At 36.4% G+C, this 20,923-nt stretch overlaps 1 protein-coding gene across 5 annotated transcripts in view; it reads left to right on the top strand.

Annotated features, from left to right (window-relative positions):
* Window positions 1-20,923, top strand: part of SENP6 (SUMO1/sentrin specific peptidase 6) — a 132,985-nt gene that overhangs the window by 83,825 nt on the left and 28,237 nt on the right. For 2 of the 5 annotated variants that reach the window (XM_021092296.1, XM_021092302.1), the window contains 5 exons: window positions 6,019-6,316; window positions 12,390-12,628; window positions 16,910-17,080; window positions 19,415-19,448; window positions 19,845-20,039. In XM_021092296.1, coding sequence (XP_020947955.1) covers window positions 6,019-6,316; window positions 12,390-12,628; window positions 16,910-17,080; window positions 19,415-19,448; window positions 19,845-20,039 — 937 coding nt within the window. Of the gene's footprint in view, window positions 1-5,928; window positions 6,317-12,371; window positions 12,629-16,909; window positions 17,081-19,414; window positions 19,449-19,844; window positions 20,040-20,923 lie in introns of all 5 variants that reach the window. The other 3 variants (XM_021092307.1, XM_021092309.1, XM_021092294.1) reach the window with 2 other exon arrangements.

Below are 20,923 nucleotides of genomic sequence, written 5' to 3'. Positions count from 1 at the left end.
TTTTTGGAGGGGGAGTTGTTTGTTTGTTTGTTTTTACACATATTCAGTTTTTCTTCCAGTGTTTGGTTTGTTCAAATTATCTATATCTTCTGGACTCAGTTTTGGTGGGCTGTATGTTTCTAGATGGTTGTCCATTTCTTCTAGGTTATCAAATTTGTTGACATGCAGTTGTTCATAGTATTCTCTTATTTTCTTGACATATCAGTTGAGATTTCTCCTTTTTCTTTTCTTATTTTGTTTATTTGAATTTTCTTGATGAATCTGGTTAGTGGTTTGTCAATTTTGTTTATTACCCTTTCAAAGAATCAGCTCTTGATTTTATTGATTCTTTGTATTGTTTTCTTAATTTCCATTTTATTTATTTTCTTTCTGATCTTTATTATTTCTTCTCTTGACTTTAGGTTTCGTTTGTTCTTTTTTTTTCTAATTCTTTTAAGTGGTAGGTTAGGTTGTTGATTTGAGATTTCTCTTGTTTTTTGAGGAGGACCTGTATCACTATGAACTTCCTCTAAAAACTCCTTTTGCAGCATCCCTAGATTTTGTATAGTTGTGTTTTCATTGTTTGTCTCAAGGTATTTTTTAATTTCCTTGTTGACTCATTGCTTTTTTTTTAGCACCATGTTTAGTCTCCATGTAGTCAGTTTTTTTAATTTTTTTTTTCTGGTGTTGGGATTTCTAGTTTCATGCCATTGTGGTTAGAGAAGATATTTGAAATAATTTCTCTACTCATATTTGTTGAGGCTTATTTTCTGCCATGGTCAATCCTAGAAACTGTTCCATGTGAACTTAAGGAATATATATTCTGGTTTGGGGGAGGGGGGTATAATGTCCTGAAAATATCCATTAAGTCTGACTGTTCTATTTTATCATTTAGAATCTTTGTTGCCTTGTTGATTTTCTGTCTATAAGATCTGTCTATTGATGTGAGTGGGGTGTTAAAGTCTCCTACTAATTTTGTATTCCCATCAATTTCTCCTTTTATATCTGTTAGTATTTGTTTTTATATATTTGGGTGCTTATTAGGTGCATCTTCTTGAACTGATCCTTTTATCATTAAGTAGTGTCCTTCTTCATAGCTTTTGTTTTAAAGTCTGTTTCGTCTAAAAAAAGTATTGTGACTCACACTTTCTTGTCGTTTCCATCTGCATGAAATATCTGTTCCCTTCTCCTCACTTTCAGTCTGTGTGCCCTTTGTCCTGTGGTGGGTCTCTTGTAGGCAACATATTGTAGGCTTTTTTGTTTTTGTGTGTGGGGTGTGTGTGTGTATGTGTGTGTGGTTTTTTTAATCCAGGCTACCACTTTATGTCTTTAGTTTGGAGCACTCAGTCATTTGACATTGAAGGTAATTATTGATACATATGTATTTATTGTGATTTTAAACATTGTTTTCTAGTTGATTCTGTGTTTCTCCTTTTTTTCCTTTCTTTTTCGTCAGGTGGTTTGATGATTTCCTTTTATTTTTTGCTTGTGTACTCTTCCTCTTGGTTTTTGTGAATCTGTTCTTTGTTTTTAGTTTGTGCTTGCCCTGTTTTTTGAGTTTGTTAACCCTTCCCTTTACCTGCTTGCTTTAGACTGATAGTCATATAGGCTCAAACAATTTTTTTAAAAGGGTGCATTTTCTTACTCTTCCTCCTCACATTTTATGCAGGTCCAGTCCTTTTTCTCTCTTCTCTCGCTCTCTTTTTACCTTTTGTTCTCCCCAGTTATGTGGAGGTGGTTTTCTTGCCCTTGGAATTCTGAGGTCTTCTGCCTGCATTCAGTAAATATTTTGTGAGAATCATTCTACATCGAGATTTTTAAATTTTTCTTTTTGATGTATTTGTGGGAGAAGGTGAGTTCCACGTTCTATTCCTCCACCATCTTGATTCTGCTCTGAGTATATGGATTTTGATGTTAGTTTTAGTAGTATATAGGAGACTTCTTACATATAAACTTCTTTTCATTTGTGCTTAGTCGCATCTTACTTGCTTGTAGTGGGGTGCATGCAGAGGCCTTGGACCCAGCACTTAAAGCCAGAGTTCCTGTTGTGAAATGGGTATGCAGACACCTCAGCTCACCTTGGGCCCTAGCATTAGTTTCAGTGGTCAAATTATCTTAGGCTTAGCCCATAAGAAGTTTTTAAGCTAGCTGCCGTTTCTTTTTACATATCCCTGTTATTCTTTGGTTATTTACTTTATGATAGAACCAGGTGATCCTGATTTCTTTGTATCTTCTCTGCATCAGCTCTAGAGTCTTGCATTTCTCCATTGTTCTTTAAGTGGAGGAAAGCTCTTTGGGCAGTAGTTGTGCTTGTTACTACTGGATGTGATGTTTAAAGCCCTCTCAGTGGACAGAATTTAGTACATATTAAAATCTGAGTTCACGTTGATATTTTTAATTCTAATCCAGTATCACAATGTGCATTTTAACATTCCCTACTTTGCATAATTGTAACTTCCTTCTCTGAAAGTGAGAAATCTGACTCCCATCATGACCAGTGTATTTACTTATGTGCTCAGCTGCCTTTTATGTAGCGTCTGTAACCTATGCCGCAGCTCATGGCAACACCAAATCCTTAACCCACTGAGCAAGGTCAGGGATTGAACCCATGTCATCATGGATACTAGTTGGGTTGGTTAACCACTGAGCCATGATGGGAACTCCGTAGGTTGATAAAATTCTTAATCTCTAGTATTTATCATGAAAAATTTAATATCGTGTGGTTCAGCTGATCTGCTTTTTGTTCCTAATTTTTGCGAACAGTTCTAAGATATGTATTTCTTAGCTGATAGAAGCCTTATGATAATAGCTTGCAATATATTTCCTTGCATATTTTAATATTGAAAGTTTAATAGTATGAAGTGCTTTTTCTGTTTCAGTATAGTTTTATAAAAGAAGACATGTTGAAGTGCTGCTTTTCCATGGGGTTCTTTTCATTGATATATGTCCTTTATTATAGACAGAGGCGTATTGGAGCCGTCTTGAACCCAACTTGATCATATCCTCAATTCTTAAAAGACAGAATTAGCTTATATATAGCTGAGTCCCACTGTGGCAAAAGGTGTTCCAGCTTCCATATGCATGAATTCTTTATACTTTTTTTGAGTATAACACAATATTTTTTAAATCTTACTAGAGGTGCAAGTATGTCTTTACTCATGAAAATAATGAAATTTGGATTTTTTTTTTTTTTAGAGGATTAGCTATTTCATCACAAAGGTAGTATGTAGGTAGGGACTGCTCTTTTGTTTACTGTACCTTTCAGGTACAGTATGATCTGGTCAGCCATTTGTGTTATGTTTTGTATAAATTGCTGTTCCTTTCCTATTGACAACAGGCTGAAATAAGAGAATCAGATAATCTGTCCAACACTTGTTTCTAACTAGTCATTTGCATGGCTTACCCATGCATTCAAAATAGCATAACTGAATTCTCCCAAGTACTGGAAGAGAAAGAAGTGTGTTCTCTTTTTTTTTTTTTTTTTTTGATAATTCACACATGCTGAGATTGTGAGCTGATGTTCTCCTATGTTCACTTTTGCCTGGTTAAAGGCTGGTTTCCATTTCTTCTTGTTATCTGGGGTAGACCCTAATAGGTGACATGGTTAATATGATAGCTTTGTTTGTCATGGGTCCTGTTGGGCAAGGTAAGCAATTTCTTTGTCGTTTTTTTTCGTCTTTAAAACAAAGAGATAAGTCTGGAGTAGTGGTCTTTTAGACTTTTTTTGCTTGAATACTTTCTGTATATTATTTTTGAGCTACAAATTTACATAATAAGCATTTCAGTTCAGTGAATTTTAAAATTTATTTATATACATGTGATCATATATAGTTATCACCTCCCTTTGGGTTCTGCAACCGCTTTATGTGTTTTGTCACCAGAAAGACCTAAAAGAATTTTAAACAACTGTGTATTCTCTTACATATTCTTTAGTTGACATTTAGCATTTTTCATCCCAGATTTAAATGGTAACATAGGATGTAATAGTTGACACAGTGAAAGGAGTAACATTTTTATGTAGGATGTAAAATCACTCTTCTCATTCATGTATCTGGGAGCATCCAAATTCCATAGCACTTGATAATTACCATCTCAGTCTATTATTTCCTCTTGTGGTATGAAGCTAAAGTCTTAACATCTTTACTTTTAGATTAAGTTATTTCATTTGTTAATAGTGCACTATTGATTAACACGATATTTTTTTACAAAGTTTGATAAGCAATTATTTGACATAAAAAGTAAAATTACTACAAATGCATCTTTTAATTAGAGACATTGACTGTTTTCTTAATTATTTCATGTGTCCATGGATAAATACCATATTACATACAGGATTCAGCATCTATTCATATTTCTCCTTATAGATGTAAATTCTAAAGAACCTTGTTCACATAAGTACATGAGTATGGAAAGAGTTTTATTATAGTAACATCGCCAAATACCTCAAGTTCCTTCTAAGTTATATGCCCCCAAATCACATGATACTCTACCATCAAAAAACATTTTTAAATGATCTCACAATTGTAAGAGGCCTAGGTTAGGTCTTCCTTAAAATTTGTTGTTGTTGTTGTTGTTGTTGTTGTTGTTGTTGTTGTTGTTGTTGTTGCTATTTCTTGGGCCGCTCCCACGGCTTATGGAGGTTCCCAGGCTAGGGGTCCAATCGGAGCTGTAGCCACCGGCCTACGCCAGAGCCACAGCAACGCGGGATCCGAGCCGCGTCTGCAACCTACACCACAGCTCACAGCAACGCCGGATCGTTAACCCACTGAGCAAGGGCAGGGACCGAACCCGCAACCTCATGGTTCCTAGTCGGATTTGTTAACCACTGCGCCACGACGGGAACTCCTTTTTTTTTTTTTTTTTTTTTTTTTTTCCTTAAAATTTTTTTGAAGCATTGTCTTAGAAATAAATTATCACGTAAAAGTTTTTGTTAACCAGTACTTAGAATCAGTTCATTTTTCCAACATTTAAAATTATCCTTCTGGGAGTTCCCACTGTGGTGCAACATGATCAGCGGTATCTCTGAAGATCTGGCACATAGGTTTGATCCCTGGCACAATGGGTTAAGGATCCGGCCCTAGCCATAGGTGCAGCATAGGTCAAAACTGTGGCTTGGATCTGATCCCTGGCCCAGGAACTCTATATGCTGTGGGGTAGCCAAAAAAGAAGAAAAAAAATTTTTTTTTTTTTTAATTTTTATTTTTTTGTCTTTTTTGTCTTTGTAGGGCCACACCTGTGGCATATGGAGGTTCCCAGGCTAGGAGTCTAATCAGAGCTACAGCTGCCAGCCTGTGCCAGAGCCACAGCAATGCCAGATCCAAGCCGCTTCTGTGATCTGCACCACAGTTCACAGCAACACTGGATCCTTAACCCACTCAGTGAGGCCAGGGATTGAACCCCCAACCTCATGGTTTCTACTTGGATTTGTTTCTGCTGGGCCACGACAGAACTCCAAAAAAATTTTTTTTTAACAAAATAAACATTCTGGCTTGGTGATTTTTAAATCCCAAGGCAATGATGAGTCATTGTAATATTTCAGGTGAAAGATGGGTTTGGTGTTGTGTTGTGCTTTTTTAAATATGGAAAGAACAGTCATGGCAGGTGATGTTTTGATAGGAGAAGCACAATCACATCAGTTTTGGGGAAGATTATATGTGTGAATTGAGAATCTAGATATTGATTCTCTTAAGATTAATTATCTTGTGTGCCTTAAAAAACCTTATTTAGCCCTTGAAGAGTGTAGTAGTCCAATTTGAGACTGCTGGACTAGGTGGTTTTGAAAATTTCTTCCAGCAATTTGATGCTAAATCCCAAATACCATTCAGGATTTTGTGGTAGCCATGGTGATTGTGATGGGAAGAGATTTAATTTGGAGATTTTTGTTGTTTCATGATCTTGAAATAAAACACCAAAGTCTTTTTGTTCCTTTTATTTTTTCTGGAATTTAAGGTTTCTAAACAGTGTGGATATTGTCCAAAATGTGGAAAAGAAAAAGAAAATCAGACCAAATGCCAAAGTTGTGGTATTCCTTTTCTTAAGGATTTGCAAAGAAATTGCAGACAAGCTGTAACTTTGAATGAATCGACTGGACCATTATTAAGAACATCAATTCATCAGAATTCTGGAGGACAGAAGTCACAAAACATAACATTATCAGCCAAGAAGTTTTATGGCAACAGTGTGGGAAAGATTCCAATTGATATTATTGTGAATTGTGATGAAAGTGGACAGAATTATTTACAGACTAATGGTAAAGTCATTTTATCTAGGGCTAAAGTAGCCAAAATCACAAACCTGAAAGAAAGGAAAACAAGCCTGTCAGACCTGAATGACCCAAGTAAGTATTTTACTCCCTTTAGTGTTGCTTATATCAACCCATTATTTTTTTTAATGTGAACATGAGGGTATTTCAGGAGTGTATCATAAATGGATGTCTTCCTGTTATATAACATGCTTTTTGGGTAGATGATTAAACCTGTCTATGGAGTTGGAAAACAGTAACTGACATTGTGGTTCTTATCCATCTCAAATAGTTAAAAAAACAAAACAAAACAAAACAAAAACCACCAACCTTGTCCCTAGTCTTAGATCAAATGCCACTTTTGCTACACTTTCTAACTTTGGCTGAGTTAATTTTATCTCTGCTCTGTAAGTGGATATTATTTCCTGCCTGATAGAGTTCTGGAGGGAGTAAGTTAAAAAATAACAAAGTGCCTAGCATAGTTCAGGAAAGCATTTGACACAAGATTAGTTCCCTTACTACTTTGTTCCTCCCCTAAATCTTTTTCTTATCTTTAGTCACATGTACCTATGTGTATGTATGTTTGAAATACATATAATAAAGAGTGGAAACAACCAGGAACTGGTTGAGTTTACTATAGTGTGTGTAGCTGTAAAAGGGGAGAAAGGTGCCGTGTAATACTGTGGAGAAGTTCCCCCCTATGGCACAGTTGGTTAAAGATCTGGGTTATCTCTGTGGAGGTGCTGCTTGGATCCCCAGATCTATTCAGTGGGTTAAGGATCCTGCGTTGCTGCAGCCGTGGCATACATGGGTTACAGTTCTGGCTCGGATTTGATCCCTGACGTGGGAACTTTTGTTTGTCGTGAATGTAACCAAAAAAAGGGGAAAAAAATATTGTGGAGAGTGAATAGCCACAGCAATGTGGGATCCAAGCCACATTTTTTACCTACACCACAGCTCACAGCAACGCTAGATCTTTAACCCACTGAGCGAGGCCATGGATTGAACCCTTATCCTCATGGATCTTAGCCAAGTTCCTAACCCTCTGAGCGAGAATGGGAACTCCTCAAGATCTTTAATCAAGTGAATAAAGCAAGGTACAGATCAGAGTTTGTAGTACACTACTCTTTGTTTATGAAGAGCAGGAGATAAAAATAGGTTTGATTTTTTTAATGGAAATATATAAATCAAAAGCTAATTTTAAAAAGTTATTTGAAAGAGTAGGAAACAGTGTAGGCATTAGAAATAGTTGCTAGTTTTCTCTAGATATACCTTATTTTATAGACTTGACTTTGGAACCTTGTAAATGCTTTATGTGATTATAAAACAAAATTAAATTTGAGATTTAAAACAAAATGATCAATATAGATCTAATTATTTTTTAGATCACCCGGAATTATTTTATATGAATTTAAATTAAAATAATATTTTGGCCGAACTTCCTTAATGTGATATATTTCAAAGTCAAACAGAACTCCAAAAGAATACAGAAGAAAAATAAAAGAAGTGAAAATAACTGTAACTTTAAATTTGAATTGGTGATAATAGGGTGACCTTATTAGGTATTTTCTCATAAATAGAAAATGTTTTAGAAACAGTAAACAAAAAATGCGTAGAAACAGTAAGCAACCCTTCTTATAGAAAGAAACACCCCTAGTTCCCATATTTGTTTTTGAATACCATTTTCCAGTAAAAATCATCAGAACTCCTCAGAGAAATGCCTGACTCCAGGTCTGGAGCATGAATTTATAAAATAATCTCCATCATCTAGTCGTATCACGAAGCATGGAAACGTCAGGAATACCCATGGTCATGCCGTGAGCAAATAGAAGCTACAGCAAAAGGGTTCCCACTGACTAAGCATGTGATTGCTTGGGTCACAAAAGGAATTGTAACTACAATGTATTGAAATATGTCAAATATATCATAATTAGTTCACAATGCTATCCCCATTCCCCACAAAGGAAAAAAGTTCTCCACTTCTTACCTTATAAAAGGGATAAAATCATGATTTTTTTTTTTGACCTCAGAAACATGTCAAATTCTGTTTCAATTTGTTTCAGTGTAAAAACCTCAACACATACCAGTGCATTAGCTTATTTAAAAAACAATTAATTACACCTATACATATAATAAAATTCATTAAGTAATTTTAAAAAATTAAAAATAAAATTAGCATTAAAAAAAAGCAACTACTGTATGACAGCTATCTGGCCAATGCTCTGTCATGATGTTATGGGGATGTTAGTATTTTATGATACATTTTTAATGTTATACCAATGCAATATTAAATATTGGGGGATTTTTGGGGCCGCACTTGCGGCATATGGAGGCATTTGACCAGGCTGGGTCAAATCGGAGCTGCCGGCCTACACCATAGCCATAGCAATGCGGGATCTGAGCCACATCTGCAGCCTGCACCACAGCTCATGGCAACTCTGGATCCTTAACCCACTGAGCGAGGCCAGGGATCAAACCTGCAACCTCATGTTTACTACTTGGATTCATTTGCACTGTGCCACAACGGAAACTCCTAAATATTGTTAATATCATTTGGCTATTTCCTAATGGTGAGGTTTTTATATTTTATTATAAGATATAAATAAAACTAATTAGGCAGTTACTGGGTATTGTTCTGAGCCAAACTTTATATTGGAAACTCAACATTCTAAGATGCCAGAACAAGGGGAACTGGAAGTTAGTAAGGCTGAGTTAAGTAGGAAAAACAAAATAAATTCATGTGGTTCTGAGATGCTTTAAGCAGTTTACTATTTAGAGCTTAACCTGGAATCATATCAACCATGAATTAAAAACATAAAGCATAAACTTCTTACCTCCTCTGCTCAAAAAAAGAAAAACACAAAACCAACATTCCAGAGTTGCTGTTGTGGCCCAGTGGTTAATGAATCCGACTAGGAACCATGAGGTTGTGGGTTCGATCCCTGGCCTTGCTCAGTGGGTTAAGGATCCGGTGTTGCTGTGAGCTGTGGTGTAGGTCACAGACATGGCTCGGATCCTGCACTGCTATGGCTATGGCGTAGGCTGGCGGCTACAGCTCCAGTTAGACCCCTAGCCTGGGAACCTCCATATGCTGTGGGAGCGGCCCTAGAAAAGGCAAAAAGACGACAAAAAAAAACAAACCAATATTCCCCATTAAAGAAGATGGGAAAATATCTTCTGTTTTAAGATATTGTTTGTTACGTGCTTATCTGCTCTGTTTTGTGATGAAAGTTTATATACCATTTAACTTGGTTTAATTTGGTTACTAATACAACCCTGTTTTAAGACAGCCTAGACTTAAGTGTTTTCAATATTACATGCGTATGGGCTGTTGGAGTTTAAATTTAAAAAACAAACGGATTTTTCTGGTTCCAAAGTCTGTCTTCTTGATATATTTTATCATTCTTAAATTTTGTATTCCTGTTAAAATAGTTTATTATTATGAAGCTTCTTTTCTTCTTTTTTTTTTTTTTCATCTTTCTATCTTTTCCAGGGCCGCACCTACAGCATATGGGGGTTCCCAGGCTTTTAGGGGTCTAATCAGAGCTGTAGCCACCAGCGTACACCAGAGCCACAGCAATGCCAGATCCGAGCCGAGTCTGCAACCTACATCACAGCTCAGGGCACTGCTGGATCCTTAACTCACTGAGCGACGCCAGGGATCGAACCTACAACCTCATGGTTCCTAGTCAGATTCCTTAACCACTGAGCCATGACGGGAACTCCTGATGCTTCTTTTCTATCCATGGTGGTCAAATAATAAATAATATATACAGTTTGTCAAGTGATGATAAATTCTATGTAGAAAAGTGAAGCATTGCCAGGGAGGAGAGGGAGTGACACGCACCACGCTGAAGAATCTTGCAGTTTTAGGTAGTGGTGGAATAGACAGCCTTGTTAAAGTAACTTTTGAACATTGCCTAGAATGATGTGCGCAGGGGGATATGCTGACACCTGTGGGAACAGATTTGGAGTGTAAATGCAAAGACCTTGTGTTAGTCTGCTTGGGTTGCCATAACAGAATAGCACAGACTGAGTGGGCCTAAACAACAGGAATTTATTATCTCGCGTTTCTGGATGCTGGAAGTCCAAGATGAAGGTGCCATCAGGGTTGGGGTCTGATGAGGTCTTTCTTCCAGGCTTATAGACAGCTGCTTTGTGCCATGTCCTTACATGGCCCTTCTATTGTGCTTGCACAGAGAGAGGAAGATCTCTGTCGTTTCATTTTCCACTGACGCTAGTTCTGTCAGATTAAGACCTCACCTTTATGACCTTATTTAACCTTTGTTACCTCTTTGTAGACCCTGTCTCCAAGTATAGCCACATTGGAGATTAGGGCTTCAGCAGGAACTGTGAGGGGGACACAATTTAGTCTGTTACAGACCCTGACTCAAAATCTTGTATATTTATATAGACTGAAATCTGTGTTTTATATAGAAGCAAAGCAGCTTTAAGATGAGCTCCTTAACTGTATGTCATCTTTGCATACTCTTTCTCCAGTTGCTTTACAATTATGGTCACAACTTTTAAGTTAATAAAGCAAGAGCTATGTGGTACAGTTCTATCTGTTGTAGCTTTGGAACTTAAGTTTTTGATAGAGTAGATATAGAAGTTTTAATGTCCCTGAAGCACAATTAAAATAATTAAAACTAGGTTTATTGTTTTTGTGTGTATTTCTATGTAGTTTTTCATAAACAACATGGACATTTCATGGACTTTTTAAAAAGCATATATGTGTCAGCCATATAAACCTTTTATATAAACCTTTTATATACCTAAAACCGTTTTATATATATATATAAAACCTTTTATATACATATAAACCTTTTATATATTAAATCATTTAATCTTGAGACAGTCCTTTCAAATAGGACTTTGTTGTTCCCAGTTTTACATAGAGGAGAAACTGAGGCAGATAGCTGGTAAGTGGCAAGACCCTAACTTTCAAGTATGTGTAAATCAGTTTTGACCTTTTAATCTGTCCTGTTAGATTTTTTCCATTAATAAAATACCAGTTCTGAAAAGGATTAAATTTAGTATTTGTTCCTGAGACTGGATAACAATGGTGGTGATGCCTTTCTGGAACTTGTATATGACTCAGAAAATAGTAACTAAGCATTTATGTGTGGGATACAGAAAAAGAAAATTGCTCCTACAGGTTTATGCATTTTCAGCACATGACTTTTAGATGCTTTTTCTTTGCCAGGCACTGTTTTAACTCTAGCAGTAAGCAAAGCAATATTCTTGCTCTTTTATAATTTGTATTAGTGGGAAGAGACAAATAAGCAAGCAAACATCCACAACAACAGAAATTTAACTTAGTTGATGTGAATACACAAATATCTGTATGCTTACTTTAGATTAGGTAGTCAGTCGAAAAGTGTTTTAAGTTCTTGATGACAGAAATTCAAAGGGGTTAGAGCAGTTACAGTCTAGACAGGAACAAGCTGGTGGTGATGCTTGAAGAACAGAAAAAGTGCCAGTGTACCTGGAACAGGAAGAGAGAAGGATGGAAGAGCGTGAAAGAGTAGGCTAGGAGCAGAATATGTTGTATTTATAAACCAGAGTAAGGAGTTAGGATTTGACTGAAATGCAGTATGCTGGCTCTACAGAATTATGATATAGAGATGAGTTTGATAAGATTCAATAATGAGTACAAGTCATAAGAGCAGATTACATCCATCTAATGTCTTGTCTTGCCCATGTTCATTTACTCAACAAGATTTATTGAGCTTTAAGCATTGGTCCATGTTTTACCAAAGAGCAATTATGATATTCGTGCTGTCCTGTGTAAGGTAAAATTAGTTGGTCACATGCAGTTTTACACACATTTAAAATGCATGCGGTTTTGTGAATAATTATGCAGATTACCTTAAGACTTTCTGCAACTCTGAAATAGAGATTTTATAAACATTTAATGTGTGCTATAACTTGTTTCTGTGTGGTGATTGAAGTGGACTGTGCAATCAATTTTATATGTAAAAATGCTATTTCTAATTGTCAGAATTTAACCTTCTATAAGATAGAATGGATTGTGTCTTCCTTTTTATTAATCTCAGATTTGGAGGAGATCCAAAGCAAATTTGATACATCTCCTACTTTGGTAATAGCTTTACATGTTTAACTGACAGGAATAAAATACCTGAAGTAGTTAACATTTTCTTTATAGTCATTTTGTCCAGTGATGATGATGATGATGACGACGACAGTGACAGGACTAACCGAAGAGGAAACATATCTCCTCAGCCTGCTGATTCAGCATGTTCCTCCCCAGCACCATCCACAGGAAAAGTAGAAGCAGCTCTAAATGAAAATACCTGTAGAGCAGAGCATGAACTAAGAAGCATTCCAGCAGATTCAGAATTCAGTACAGTTACATTGCCAAGAAAAGCAAGAATGAAAGACCAGGTACTTTTCACATTTATTGACATTTACTTGTATGAAGTCTCCTTTGTACATAAACATATATAAAGGAAGTCTCCTTTATACATAAACATATATGTATAATCTAGTGGACAAGAAGAAGTCATTTTAACTTAGTTGTTTTACTAATATTGTTAGTTAAATGTTGGAGGAAAAAACAAAATAGAAAAGATAGGAATATAACAAAAAAGAAAAATCAGAAAGTAAACTTCTCCATGAAGAATACAGATTAAAGAAAATGGAATATAACTGTATACTTAATCTACTTTCAAAATTAATACAAAATCAGTTAATATGTACTACTGGCAAGAATCCAAGGGAAAGAGAACTTTCCTAATACGCTGATGGAAAAAAATTATTGTAACCTTTTGGGAAAGCAATGTCAATATCTACTAAAATATTATAGATGTATACTGAATTGCCAGATAATTCATACCCTAGACTCAGTCTCAAAGGAATCCCCTCCTTCCGATGCTTAGGTTTTATGTATAAATATGATTATTAGTGAACAAACTATTGCCTGTTAATATGGAAATGGCTGAAGAAACTGGTTATCTATACCATGGACTATTATGCTGCCACTGACAATAGTTATTAGATCTATATCAGTGACTTTTAGGATTTCTACATGGTACTGTTGAATTGAGAATACAAAGATGCAGAAATCTGTACATATTATTGTAAAAAAAAACTTTTTAAAAAATAAAAAACTCATGTTAAAAATTATATATGTGTGTAGTATGTCAGGAATTTTAGGAGTTATAGATTAAAAGTGTGGAAACAGGAGGAGTTCCCTTGGTGGCGCAGTGGTTAACGAATCCGACTAGGAACGATGAGGTTGCAGGTTTGATCCCTGGCCTCACTCAGTGGGTTAAGGATCTGGTGTTATTGTGAGCTGTGGTGTAGGTTGCAGATGCAGCTCAGATCCTGAGTTGCTATGGCTCTGGCATAGGCTAGCAGCTACAGCTCCAATTGGACCCCTAGCCTGGGGACCTGCATATGCCATGGGTGTGGTCCTGAAGACAAAAAATAAAAAATAAATAAGAATGTGGAAACATACATATTTGATTATTAAGATGGGAACAATAAGAAATGAAAAACAAAAAGTAACTGTAATAATATAAAAATGTGTGTTGATATATTTCATATAATCTTGGGGAATGCCTTTCCAAACATTTCAGTGCAAGCAAAAATAGTAAATGAAGAGATGAATATATTTGATTAAATAAAAAGTGCAGAACAGTGAACCAAAACACCATCCACAGAATTTTATAGTTACCTATCAAATGGTAAATGGGGGGAAAAAATGAAGTATGTGACAAAGTGTGAGTTGGTCCTTTGTATATTTTTAATTTCTAAAGAATCAAGAAATAGATGCAGGAGTTCCCGTTGTGGCTTAGGTTAAGAACCTGACGTTTGATTCCTCACCTTGTTCAATGGGTTAAGGATCCTGTGTTACTGTGGCTGTGGCATAGGCCTCAGCTGCGGCTCAAATTCAACCCCCTAACCTGGGAACTTCCATATGCCACAAGTGTAGCTCTAAAAAGAAGAAAAAGAAATAGAAACACACCATAGAAAAATGAATAAATGGAATGAATAAACTTTTTTTAAGTGAAAAACTGAAAACAAAATTAAAATATATTTTTAAGTGTTCTATTGCTGAAAAATTTTTTAAATATAATAGTTATTTCTTCTTGGTTAGTGTTTGGAGGAACAGAATGTTGGGTGTGTAAATTATTATAACTACGCCAGAGGGCAGTTTGGTGGTAATACCAGGATTTAGCTACAAAAGTGTTTATTGGAGAATAGTGTGTCATGGGGCAAGGTCAGAAATAACTCACGTGTTCGGTGGAGGAGCACTCAGTTAAACAAATAATGGATTTTTGTGTGGTAGAATTTTCACCCAGGCATGTGAACATTAAGGGTTCCTTGGGGCTGGTTCAGAGGCCCTTGGGAGAATGTGAACCATCCCAGTTCCAGGCTCAAGCTCTCCTCTGTGGATTCAGCTGGAACAGCTTATAAGCTTCCTAATAATGTCTCACTTCAAGAAATAATTCTAGGAGTTCCTGTCATGGCTCAGTGGTTAACGAATCTGACTAGGAACCATGAGGTTGCAGGTTCGATCCCTGGCCTCGCTCAGTGGGTTAAGGATCTGGCGTTGCCATGAGCTGTGGTATAGGTCACAGACGCAGCTCAGCTCCTGTGTTGCTGTAGCTCTGGCGTAGGCTGGCAGCTGTAGCTCCGATTAGACCCCAGCCTGGGAACCTCCATATGCCGTGGGTGCAGCTCTAGAAAAAAAGAAAGACAAAAAAAAAGGAAAGAAATAATTCTAGTAGCACTGGGAACTATGTCTGGTCACTTATGATGGAGCATGATAGTGTCAGAAGAAAGAATGTACATGTATGTGTAACTAGGTCACCATGCTGTACAGTAGAAAATTGACAGAACACTATAAACCAGCTATAATGGAAAAAAAAAATCATTTTATTAAAAAAAAATTCTAAAGCTAAAGATTTTTTAAATCTCTGATAGGTTTCTGTCAGTAACTTGGGAAATACTCATGGTAAATCTGTTGATAAGCCTGAGAAATTGGTTTATAGAAATAAATGTGTGTGTACTGCATTTTGTTTTAATACGTATTTTCTTCCTGTGACATAGATCACAGAAAAGTCTCTGGAAGAATAATGGAAATAGTGCCTATTTCAATGCAGTGGACATTTTTTTCCTTTTTACAGCTCCAGCTCCATCTGTGACATATGGAAGTTTCCAGGCAAGGGGTCAAATCAGTGCTGCAGCTGCCAGCCTATGCCACAGCCACAGTATTGCAGGATCAGAGTCACATCTGTGACCTACACCACAGTTTATGGCAACATCAGATCCTTAACCCACTGAGCAAGGCCAGGAATTGAACCCACATCCTCATGGATACTAGTCAGGTTCTTAAACCACTGAGCCACAGTGGGAACTCCCTCGTCTTTTTATCAAGATCATGTTCTATTCTTGTGATGATAATAAGGTTTTTAACATAATAACTTTATTTTTAGTTACATTTAATTGAAATTATATAATTACATAAAAGGTGTTTTTATATTATGATTAATTTGCATTTGGAAGTAAGTGTGAGATCTTAACGGTGAAGTACTTCAACTTTTGGGGGGGGGGTTGTTTGTTTTGGGGGTTTTTTTTGGCTCCACTCACAGCATGTGGAAGTTCCTGGGCCAGGGGTTGAACCCTTGCCACAGCAGCTACCTGAGCCACTGCAGTGACAACACCAGATCCTTAACCTGCTACAGCTCAAGGGAACTCCAGTTTAACATTTTTTAATATGTAAAGAAGCTTCATTTTTGTTTCGTTTTGTTTTTTCATTTTAGGGTCTCATCTGTGGCATATGGAAGTTCCTAGGCTAGGGGTCGAATTAAAGCTATAGCTGCTGGCCTGCACCACAGCCACAGCAATGCCAGATCCGACTCATGTTTATGAACTAACTACACCATAGCTCACAGCAACACTGGATCCTTAACCCACTGAGCAGGACCAGGGATCAAACCCGTATCCTCATGGATACTGGTTGGATTCATAACTTGCTAAGCCACGATGGATACTGCTAAAGAGGTGTTTTATTATATAAATGTTTTCTTAATTACCTGTTTTCTGAAGAATTGCTGACTCAATCGAAATACTATAATCACTACCTCTATTACTAGCTAACTTATCCAGCATTTTACTGTGCATGAAGCACAGTGCTAATCTGTTTGTATGCATTAGCTCATTTGAATAAATACTCTTAGTTTATGAAACCAGCACTTAAAGAGTTATTAAATTTTACAGATCATTAAAAGGTAGTATAGCTGTGATTTGAACCCAGGCTGTCTGATTCCATTTTTCACTCCTGTACTGTTACTGGAGTTTCAACTAATAACCAGATAAAGCATACCAAGATAAAATAGGAAGGGTTTAGGATTCCCGCTGTGGCATAGCGGGTCAGAGACCCAGCATTGTGTACTGTGGTGGCTTGGATTCAATTCCTAGCCCTGGAACTTCCATATATGGTGGGTGTGGCTGAAAAAAAGAAAAAAAAAAAAAGTGGGAAGGATTTACTGTTATTGTTATAAAATCAATAAATATTTACTTCATCTATCACTGTTGAAGTCAACTCAATTTTATGTTTTTATAATTTCTTATGTTGAGTCTTCTTTGCATGTATCTACTTAGTTTGAAGCCTTGTTTTAGTACCTTATTAAGTGAAATTTTTCTTTTCTTTTTCAGTTTGGTAATTCTATTATCAGTACACCTCAAAAACGTCGCAAAGTGATTTCTCAAGAAACTGTAGTTGATCCTGTATCTTTAAGCTGCCAAAGTTCCTTTGATAGAGTATTTTTAAACTGTCGAAGTATACGAGTAGGAACACTATTCCGACTATTAATAGAACCTGTAATTGTAAGTACATTCTAAGCTCCTTACTGTACCAACTGCAAGAGTCAGAATTTCATAGCTAAGGCTAATATGTAATATTTTTACATTTATAAGTTGAAATATTTTATAGAATATTAAGATTATTTCAAGATTTCAAATTGCTTTAGGAATGTGTAAATAATTCTAAATAGTTCCTCACCGTAAAAATGAAAGGGTAAAAAATATATCATAGGAGTTCCCACTGTGGCTCAGTGAGTTAAAGGACCCAACATCTCTGTGAAGATGTGGATTCAATCCCTGGCCTTGCTTGGTAGGTTAAGGATCTAATATTGTCACTTGTAGCAGCTCAGGTTGCTGCTGTGGTACGGTTTTGATCTCTGGACGGGGAACAGCCACATGTGGTGGGCAAAGCCAAAAATTAAAAAAAAAAAAAAATTGTGGAATAACCTGCTCTCAAGTTCCTTCTGATGTGATGTAGTGGGATGTGTAAAATATCACTTATGTGCTATATTTGCTGGAAAGTGTGGCCTGAATTTTAAAATGAGGAATCACAAGTCTAGGATATTGTACATTTTGCAGAACTTTTCCAGGATTCTTCAAAGACTGTATCTTGAAGAACAGAGGGAGGAAAATTCTCGTCTGGTCTAGGCTGAAGTAGACAAAGGACAAAAATAACCTTAACAGAATCCTGGATTTGGGGAAAAGTTGAAACAGCAGTAAAGGACAATTTTGAGCAGTTGGGGAAATCTGAGTATTAACTTTGTGTTGAGTGAAGTTAATCTTGATTTTCTTAGATGTGGTTTGGGTTGTGTAGGAGAATGGCCTTGTTCTTGGGAGATACATGCTGAAGAATTTAGTAATGGACTGCTATGATGTCCCCTGCCTGCTTTATGCTGGTTTGGCAAAAGGGAAGTGTGTATACACATAGAAACTCTGATGACTTAGATTTGGCAAGATATTAAGAGTTAGTGAATCTAGGTAAGGATTATTTGGGTGTTCATTGTAATAGTCTGTCAACTTTAAGGTTGTAATAAATAAGCCAATAATAGAAGAAATACTCTAGTAGGTGCTTGAATAAAAAAGGTAAAACCTGCCTTTCTGAGAGATCCTTGGCAGAGGGGGAGTGTGGATTCTCATAATAAAGCACAGAGTACATATATACAATGGAATACTACTCAGCCGTAAAAAAGGACAAAATAATGCCATTTGCAGCAAATGGATGGAACTGGCGACTTTCATACTGAGTGAAGTAAGTTAGAAAGAGAAAACCAGACACCATATGATGTCACTTATATGTGCAGTCTAAAATATGGCAGAAATGATCTATATGCAAAATAGAAATAGATCATGGACATGGAGGGAGACTTACGTTTGCCATTGGAGGGGTAGGGATGGACTGAAAGTTTAGGGTTACTATTGCATTTGTGGTTGATAAGCAATGAAATCCTGCTGTATAGCACAGGGAACTATATCCAGTCCTTTTGATGGACATGATGGAAGATAAGGTGAGAGAAAGAATGTGTAGGTCACTTCGCTGTATAGCAGAAATTGACAGAACATTGTAAATCAGTTATTTAAAAAAAAAAAAAGGCAGTCCCTTGGAAAACCACTTGTTTCAAAGTGCATAGCATGAGTAATCCTTTCCCAACCAAATCAAAGGTCTAGCCCTGTGTATCTGCTCAGATTGGCTGAAATCACACATGTTTAAGGTACTTACAGACGGTTTAAACTGGTTTTTAACTTCTGTTGCCTAAGGAGCCTGACAGAGCCCATCCTTTTCTTAAGTAACTCCTAAAGCTTTCAGGTCTCTAACATAATGGGAAGTTATTCCTGGCACATTTATAGAGAAGTAGTGAGAGGGAAAAATTGCAGTAATTGAGAACATTAAGTATATACCTAGGCAAGTGTGAAGGAACACACACACACAAAAAAAGAAGCATAGAGTATGTGGATCAGTTTTTCTTTTTTTTTTTTTTTTTGTCTTTTTGCTATTTCTTGGGCCGCTCCTGCGGCATATGGAGGTTCCCAGACTAGGGGTCTAATCGGAGCTGTGGCCGCCAGCCTACACCAGAGCCACAGCAACGCAGGATCCGAGCCGCGTCTGCGACCTACACCACAGCTCACGGCAACGCCGGATCGTTAACCCACTGAGCAAGGGCAGGGACCGAAACCGCAACTTCATGGTTCCTAGTCGGATTCGTTAACCACTGCGCCACGATGGGAACTCCCTGGATCAGTTTTTCTGACATCTATAGTTTTAAGTCCCAAATAACATGTCATTTAGGGTGTTTGTGTGTAGCAAAATCTTCAGAAATCTATGATTGTTACTAATTTATCTTGTGTTTTTTTTTTTTTTAGTTTTGTTTAGATTTTATCAAGATAAAGCTAGAAGGTAAGCTAATTTATGTCCTTTTGCTTACTAAAGCTTTGTTTACACTAAAACACTGTACTGAAATAAAAAATTAAATGAGGTTCTTAGAATTCACCAAGTTCTTTAGTTATTACACATATCTTCTTAAAGGGCATATATCTTAATAGTATAATTTCATTAGATAGAACCACAGGAGCTTTGTTTTTTAAGTGTACTTCATTAGAATCATCTTTTCATTTGGAAAAATGTTGACACTTATTTAAGATAAAAGATTTTGCTTCATTTCTCACTGAGTTACTATTTACAAAATAAATATGTACTTAACTTTAAAATTGTACTTCCTCGTAGTGTGCTCCATTCATGATTTTGTCCCGTTAAGAACCGATCCCTTTTCCATTTCCATTTGTTTTTCTCCAGAACCAGAAAATGATCCTGTAGGGATTACCTTAAATACCTCTGATCTAACTAAATGTGAATGGTGTAATGTCCGAAAATTACCAGTAGTGTTTCTTCAGACGACACCAGCAGTGTATCAGAAATTGAGCATGCAACTGCAGATGAACATGAAGGATAATGTGTGGAATGATTGTAAAGGAATAAATAAGTTAACAAGTAAGTTATGTAGAATAAATAGAGTAATACATACAGTGCATTGGTTAGCAGGATATGAGTCCGCTTTGATAGACACCTTAGAATTATATTACCTCCAGTCCTTAGAGTGACTTTGTAAGATAAATATTATATCCCTCATTATACAGGTGAGGAAAAGTCCACAGAAAGTGAAGGTTCTGAAGATAAAGCCCAGGTTTACACATTTAGAAAGTTTCCAAAATGGATTAAAACTCAAAAGATATATACTCTTTATTTTAACGTTGTATAATCTGAGTACAGTGAAGTGTGTTTGTTGTTGTTGTGTTTTTTTCATGCACTGATGTAAAACAGCCATCAGTCTGGAATCCTTGAAACTTAGCCTGAAGAGGAAGTTTTAAAGTTCATAGAACAGGTCTTCATCCCCTACAGTAAATAGAAGTGGTTCTTCAGTATGTTTCCTTTTCCTTTCAACCTTTGTGGCATAGCGTAACTAGTTGTAAAGTAAATGCTTTTCTTCAGTAATTGTTTCTTCAGCTTTATGATGATGAGTCCCTGAAAGCTACTGCTAAAGCTGCAAGAATTGGCCTATTAGTGAATAGCAGTTTTTACAGTTAAATATAAAGATATTATCTGCCCATTTGTCAGTTGTGTTTCACAAAAATGTTAACTGATTATATATTTAAAACTATAAATATATGTGGACCCTATTAGATGAATTCAGTTAGTTAGATCTATGAGTAGGTTTGTTCTTGACCTGCTGCTAGAGTAATGTGTTCTGGTTCCTTTCTCTTAGTAACTTAAGTGACATTGTTAGGTGACACTGTCACTGGTCTCTATTCTAGTATTTATTGTATATCCACTGTATGCCAAACACTATTTGAATGCTTAAGCCAGGATTTCTGGTG

This window comes from Sus scrofa, chromosome 1 (genome assembly GCF_000003025.6).
Source record: "Sus scrofa isolate TJ Tabasco breed Duroc chromosome 1, Sscrofa11.1, whole genome shotgun sequence".
Lineage (NCBI taxonomy): Eukaryota > Metazoa > Chordata > Mammalia > Artiodactyla > Suidae > Sus > Sus scrofa.
The sequence above is the reverse complement of the archived record's forward strand: the minus strand, read 5'-3'. Positions and strand labels throughout refer to the sequence as shown.